Genomic DNA, 7,544 nt, shown 5'->3' with positions numbered 1-7,544 from the left:
GTACGTCGACGTTACGTTACTTAACGTAGTACGTANNATGAGTATATATATATATATATATATATATATATATATATATATATAAAACTATAATTTGCGATAGACAGAATCACTATCCAGAATCATGTTATCTATTATGTATCTCGAAAGTTATGTATCTCGAAAGTCTGATTCCATCACAGCGAACTACAAGATATCTCTAATCAATTAGAGCCTCCAACTAATCCTCAAAAACTTTATATCTTAGAACACCATTGCATCTGGCAGCTTGTGCCACATCCGTAAAACTCGTGGAGGAGTTACTGAAGCACGGTGCTGATCCGTGCAAATGGGATCTCGGAAAGAAATGCACCCCGTTACATTGTGCTGCAGCGGCTAGTTGCGTCGCTACCGTCAAATCCCTGATTAAATCGGGTGCAAATGTAGACGCCGGATTATCCGGCAAAAGCCCGCTTCATTATGCCGTGTTAAACAACGCTGGAGATTGTGTCGAGGCTCTACTACAAGCAGGTGCTTGTCCCAATAATCCACAGGTGCTCCTTTATTACGATCAACTCAAACATGAATTTGGTGGGGAAGTGATGCTTAAACAGAAATCTTTTAAGAGAAATTTTATCTGATAAGTTGAAATTTGATAATATATGCAGAAAGTAACATCTCATAAAATCTTTAACGTCGATTATGGATCAGATATTATTTTTTCACCAAATTAATGCATCTCTTCGAGATTCAAGTGAAGATTTCTTCAGTGAATTAATATGATTTGTTGACAGGTTTACACAGAGACACCTTTGCACGTGGCGACTAGTTTAGGCAATGTGCGTTGCACTAAATTACTATTGAATCATGGAGCGGATGTGAGAGTGCAACTGGGAATCGCGAGATCGACACCTCTGCATCTGGCAGCCGAAGAAGGGAGCGTGGAGTGTACTAAGCTGTTGCTGAATGCCGGTGCGGCCTGGGAAGCAAAGAACTCGCGCGGTCAGACGGCGATGCATCTTGCAGCACTTGCTCAATCTATAGAAACGTTAGATGTATTAATAAATGCCGGTGCGAAAGTCAACGAGGAGGACGACGATGGGCGAACTCCTCTACATGCTGCAGTTGCAAAAGCCTTGAGGAGCGGTGAACTGGTCAAGACTTTGATACAAGTTCGTAGTTCGCTCATATATTATACTTCAAAAATAGTCACCTGGGATGTTTTTATACCCCAGCAATGAAATATTATAATATATTATTTTGTCTAGATATAATGGATATTGTAATATATTTTCTTTCTAATTTTTTTTTATAATAACTATTCTCTACGAATTTAACACTCTAGGTGATCGTTCACGTTTAAAAAAAATCAGGTGACTATTTTCAGGTTGAGAAAAATTTTTCTAACAACACAGAGAGGTACAATCCTATTTTTTTTTCCTTTAAAGGCAGGCGCTTTGGTCAACAAGGCGGACAAATTTGGCTACACGCCATTGCACATCGCGGCCTTGAACGAGAGTTCGCCCACGGTGATGTTGCTACTGTCGAAGGGCGCCGATATGACGGCGCGCACCAAGGGCGGCATTACAGCTCTTAACTTTATTATACGTCGCACTCCAGATGTATTACCACTCTTTGTAGCACGTTTCGATCAGGCGATTTCGCTGCACGATCATGAACTGGGCGACGTAGACTGCGAGTTGCGACTGGACTTTCGGCCGTTGGTGCCAGGCGGTCGTGGTGAGACGGATCTAATGCTTTGTCTGGTAGAAGTTGGTCAGGGTCACGTGCTGAAGCATCCGTTGTGTGAAAGTTTCCTTTATCTCAAATGGCTGCGTATCCGCAAGTTCTTCTTGCTCAGCCTGATGTTTCACTCGATCTTCGTTGCCCTCTTCACTGGTTACGTTGGAGCAACGTATCTCTGGCACGTGAAATGGCTCAGCAATGTCCTTCTCTGGCCAGTATTGGGTTTCACCTGTATGCTTGCAGGCAAGGAATTTTTTCAAATCGCTCATGGTATCTACTGCTATGCCAAACGCTGGGAGAATTGGCTGCAGTGGAGCGTGATCATGGCATCCGGCATTATCCTGATTCCGTCAGCCTATACTTGGCAGCATCACGTTGCCGCTCTGGGTGTCTTATTGGTCTGGATCGAGTTAATGATAGTGGTCGGTCGCTTTCCTATGTTCGGCATCTATGTACAGATGTTCACTCAAGTGTCCATCAACTTCTTCAAGTTTCTCGCAGCCTACATTTGCCTCATAGTCGGCTTCTCCCTTGGCTTTAGCGTGTTACACAAGAACTACAAGTCCTTCGCTGATCCATTGGTCAGTCTACTCAAGACGATGATCATGATGTCAGGCGAGCTCGAGTTCGAGGATGTCTTTTTCGACGAAAAAGCACCGCTCCAATATCCTGGTACAGCCCACTTGATGCTTCTCACCTTCGTTATTCTAGTGACAGTGATCCTGACGAATCTGATGGTCGGTCTAGCCGTATCGGATATTCAAGAACTGCGCAGATGCGCTGGCCTTGATAGACTAGTGCGCCGTGCCGAGTTAGTGGCTCATCTCGAAAATATGCTATTCTCCAAACTTCTGGATCGGGCTCCAGCATGGAGTATAATACAGGCATGCAGGAGAGGCGCTTTGCTATTACATCCACCGTATCATTGCGCCTTACACATTCGACCGAATGATCCACGTGAAAAACGTTTACCGCGAGATCTCATCCGGGCAACATATCGTTTGGTCAGTGAGAGGAAAACGCGGCGGACAACATACAGAGGCAGTGTGCCACCGTTACTACGAAATGCAAATGCCATGGATTCGAGTCACACAAGGCTCAGTAGGATGTACAGCAACGAGAGCAACCAGCAGCAGCTAAATGAGCTGGCAGCCGAATTGAAGAGATGCTCATACAACATCAGCACTAGGCTGGACAGTTTAACCAACAAAGTGGAAAATATTGCTAAGGACTTGGACATGCCGCCTAACTAAGCTACATTCATCATTCAAGTCTCTGTATATTTTATTTTTATTGTTCACCGAATATTAAACAAGGATAAAATGATACACGGAACCATTCGGATGGTGTTTTGCAAATGTACCTCTATTGTCTCATTAAATATTTTAAAATGTTTAAAACAATTAATGAAAAGATCATAAGAATAAGTGTCTCAAAAAGAAAATATGAACTTAAGATAAAAGAGACATAAATTGTAAAAGGCCTCTAACAATGACAATAAAAATATGAATGTAACAAATCATATATTTTCGATCATGATACACAATCTACACACACACACACACACACACACACACACACACACACGCCCGCGCGCGCGCGCGCGCGCACGCACGCACGCATGCATATATATATATATTCTTCGCAATTTATATACAGTTAACTTAGTGCTCACCAGTAACCTAGTCCTGTACTGCTCTCCAGACTGCAGCTGTATAGTAACGAATTCCATTCCCGTCTTCAGAAGTTTTACATTGGCGACTTTAGAATTGTAAATTAAAGTAACATTTTCTTTCTCAGAAAGCTGCTTGTTGATCGCGTGCAATAACAGGTCATTCTCAATTATATAGGCCAATTCTTTGCACGACAAATCCTCGTTGAATGTTATCATAGCATCGGAACATGCCTCCCATACCTATTAAAAAATTATATATAAATATATCATAGAAATTAATTTTATAAACCAGAAGAAATTTAATAATATACTAACAAGTAAGAAAAAATAGAAAGATCTTATTTAATCTAAGTTAGAATTTTTAAGACCAAAAATTTTATATATAAATCGGTCATAGTTTATAAAACTGATGTATGTATATAAATTCATATTAAAATATTATTAAGCATTAGATTATCAAGATCTAAATCAAATGAGATCAGACTCAATAAGCCATTTTCCTTACTTAATTGTATTTACATACCAGTCTAATGTCACTTGCTTGCTTAATAATATAATTAATTCTAAAATAGCAAAACAGGAATTTAAAGGACTGGCTACCTGCAGTTTTCGTACTGGAGAATATCGGACTGCCTCTATATGTTTCCATGCTCCTATGCTGGATAATAAAGTACGGGTTTGTTGATTCACTGCGACAACTCGATTGGAGTATTTTTCCTGGGGTGTGTATTCCTGTTTAGGATTATTTTCTAAAAGTAAGATCTTCTTGTTTGCCAATCTCCGATTGTTCGCTGAAATTAAACACATATTTGTGAAACATGCTTCACATATTATAAATGTAGATAATAAAATAAAGCTAAGAAGAAGAGATTATGCATTTTGAGAGAAATATATTCAAAGTTTTTTGTCTCACAAAATATTCTAATTCAAGAATTCCAACTCAATTAAACGCTAATGTCAATTTTGGTATATGTAATATTTATACGTTTTATAGTATATTATACATTTTATAGTAAATTATTTTATTTTATTATTTTATTTTATTAATCAATAAAAAACGTTTTTAAGAACAAAGTTAAATCGTCAAAAATTTATCAGTTAAAAATGTAATAAAATAATTCTTGAGAAATCTTCAATTAAAAAAGAAAATAGCTTAAGAAATTTTATGATAAATAATATAATCATTAAATATTTAATTTTATATTTTAATTCATTTCCACATCTTATTTTTAAATATTAAAAACGTCTTAAATAATTTTTTAAGTTTCCAAATAGATGTTTTCCTTTATCGAACATCTTATTTACAAATAATAGTGCTGATAAAAAGCTAACCTATAGCGCACGCCAACGTCGTACCGACCATGCCGCCTCCGGCGATGACGATATCATAGATCTTTTCATTTTCCGCGGTGGTTGAGTAGCTCTTCTTCGGGATCACGGTCGCGCTGGGGATGACACGTTCGCAATTCCGCGATAACGACGCGAGGACGAGCCGACACGTTACTACCCTGATAGTCGCCATTTTACACTGACAATGAGTGCAACAGCGCGCGATTAACAGGAATGAGAAAAGAGCAAATAAAAAGTTTTCTGTTTTTTGCAAAACAGGCTGATCATGTGGTATCATTTAGCTTTATCACATGGTAATAAGATTAATCGCAATTTTTTTTACATTTATCCATACGAAGTGTAGAAGATACAAAGAATGATTTGCATGAACTTGTATACATATCCACTGAGAAAAAAATTATAGTTAATTTTAATAAATATTTAATTCAATACTGCCAACTAAACATTTACTTACAGTAAGTAAATATTTGTTCAATAAAAAAAAAGATAAAAAAAAAGATAAATCAAATTAACATTTCTTGTATCAAATACATATATCTTTATATTTAATAAATATTTAGTTGGCAGTATTCAACTAAATATTTATTAAAATTGACTATATTTTTTTTTCAGTGTCGAAATGTATTTTCGAGAGATAAATGCCTATATTCATGCTTCAGAGATTAAAAATTTCGATTTCAAAGAGGATTAAAAAACTTCGATCTACAGCTAATTTCTTCTTAATTAAAGATAATTAATTTTAAATTAAGAGAATTAAACTTCTCACTTTTAGTTTTTAATTAGAAAATCTAAATCACAAAAAAATCCTGATTTATGCTTAAAATATTGCTGCGCTAAATATAATATAATTCTAAAATAGGATTGAGATGGCAGGTATCACATATTATTATTACCAGAAAAAAAAAGATTCTAATTATTCTCTTTGAATAAGCATTATATGTTATACAAGCTTTTCTCTCTGCATAATCGCAGAGATTTGAGCATATATAAATTTTTCTGGGTCATCAAAATTTCATCGTTTACTCGAACGATGTTCACGCTTGGAGGAATCAATGATTTCGTAGACATAATCATTTTCCACGTACGTTCGGCGGTAACATTCACGTTCAAACGAATCGATTGGATTGTTTTGCGCGCCATTTAATTCCGTAGAATTGGTTGCAGGGCGTTAGCACTTCCTCGCGAGCTTCACCATGGCGACGGCGACGCCAGGTCGGCGACGCCAGGTCGCATTGATCCCTCGTAGCAGGTACAGTAACGGCCGTCGAAGTTGCCAGTACATTGTTTGTATCCCAGTGTTGGAATCAGGATTTAGTCACAAACCAGCTTCTTAGAACGACTTGGACGACTCGTATTTGGCTGATTGCTCAGAGGAGTGATTAGTCACAAGAAACTCTACGAAGAATCTGGTGGAATATTCTAAGAAAGAGTCGGCAAAGTGTCTCAATTTTGATGACGATTAGAATAAAATAAAAAACACATTTGTAGGTAGAGCTTAAGATTTTAAGATAAATATATGTATATTAATCGTATTATCCTGAATGATTTGAAATTTTATGGAAATTTTAACAAAGTCGCAGCTGTAATCGATTTAAAGATTTAACTGTTTGATAATTAGGAAAGTTAGTTTGCTCTACTGTCCTCTTTATCTTATATTTTAATGTTTGCTGTATTCAGTTATTAGTAATTTTTGCTGTATATCTGTGTGTCATATATATTATGTACAATTAACTTATGTAATTATAGACAGTAGTTGTACGATTCTATTGTAATTATCTTTAATTGTGTTATAACTGTGCCTTTGATAATATCTAAACTTCACTACACATTTTAAATTTCATTTTAATTTATTTAATTAAGAACTACTTTTTCCATCATTAAATTGTGAAAAGAACGGATACGTTAGAAATTATAAAATACTTATTATATTAAGTGTGGGAAAAAGTTCGTGACGTTTTTCCCGTTAGATGGCATTAAAAAAACGCCACGAACTTTTTCCCACACCTAATATTTAATAAAAAAAGTTTTTTATTTAATCTACCAATATTTACATATCTTGTAACAGTAAATTCATTAATATTTAAAATTTATTTTATCATATTATTTGTTATGTTAACTATACGTTACATAATATTTCGTAATAAATCAGTGAACCATGACGGAGCACAGAGGCACCTCCTTTTTCCACTCGTGCGTGAAAATGCCGATAGATCCTTGTAGCCGACAACCAACTCCTTCTTACGAACGTCCTCGACTGTCATCCGCCAGCCGAAGATCAGAAAAAGTGAAAAAATTAACTTTGTCGAGGGTGAACCGACTGCCGTCGAGAACTCGGGGTCGTCAAGTCCACGTGACACATTGGAAAATCTTCTAGAGTTCCTGAAGAGTATACCAGATTATGGACAAGTGCATCATTTGTCGAACGAGCAATTCAAGCAAAAGGTCGAATATCTAAGAAGGAAGCAGCGGCTGCTCCTGCAGAATCTTAGAAACTCGCTGGACGACACAGAGGAGCCGTCATCGCGTTTGTCAATTACGAGAAATGAGAACTCAAAGTCAAAGGATGATAAATCGAACGTCGTTGATGATCTCAAGTTGAATGGGAAGAAATGTTATCTCGAAGAGTCGAGAATCAGCAGCCCAATATTGTTTTCATCTGGAAATTTTGCTGGTCTCGCCGAGGATCAAGATCTACTGACGTATAGGTGATAATTTATAAGTTGTCAAGCGATGAGAGAGTGTGAGAGAGAGAGAGAGAGAGAGAGAGAGAGAGAGAGAGAGAAGAGAGAGAAGA

General features: G+C 37.0%; 3 protein-coding genes across 3 annotated transcripts in view; 2 read left to right on the top strand and 1 right to left on the bottom strand.

Moving 5' to 3' along the window:
• LOC105620356 (transient receptor potential channel pyrexia-like) overlaps positions 1-2,978 on the top strand; it is a 3,867-nt gene extending 889 nt beyond the window's left edge. Inside the window, exons 4-6 of the mRNA XM_012201856.1 lie at positions 248-533; positions 774-1,151; positions 1,428-2,978. Coding sequence (XP_012057246.1) covers positions 248-533; positions 774-1,151; positions 1,428-2,978 — 2,215 coding nt within the window. The remainder of the gene's footprint in view (positions 1-247; positions 534-773; positions 1,152-1,427) is intronic.
• A 10-nt stretch (positions 2,979-2,988) lies between these two features.
• Positions 2,989-4,922, bottom strand: LOC105620355 (putative ubiquinone biosynthesis monooxygenase COQ6). The gene is made up of 4 exons (XM_012201855.1): positions 4,733-4,922; positions 4,001-4,191; positions 3,401-3,640; positions 2,989-3,000 (listed from the first exon to the last, which is right to left on the bottom strand). The coding sequence occupies exons 1-4, from the start codon at positions 4,920-4,922 to the stop codon at positions 2,989-2,991; spliced, it is 633 nt and encodes a 210-aa protein (XP_012057245.1).
• Positions 4,923-5,943: 1,021 nt separating this feature from the next.
• LOC105620353 (protein FAM161A-like) overlaps positions 5,944-7,544 on the top strand; it is a 6,355-nt gene continuing 4,754 nt past the window's right edge. The window contains exons 1-2 of the mRNA XM_012201854.1: positions 5,944-6,033; positions 6,971-7,455. Coding sequence (XP_012057244.1) covers positions 5,944-6,033; positions 6,971-7,455 — 575 coding nt within the window. The remainder of the gene's footprint in view (positions 6,034-6,970; positions 7,456-7,544) is intronic.

The sequence above is a fragment of the Atta cephalotes genome, assembly GCF_000143395.1.
Source record: "Atta cephalotes unplaced genomic scaffold scaffold00025, whole genome shotgun sequence".
NCBI classification, from domain to species: domain Eukaryota; kingdom Metazoa; phylum Arthropoda; class Insecta; order Hymenoptera; family Formicidae; genus Atta; species Atta cephalotes.
The sequence above is the reverse complement of the archived record's forward strand: the minus strand, read 5'-3'. Positions and strand labels throughout refer to the sequence as shown.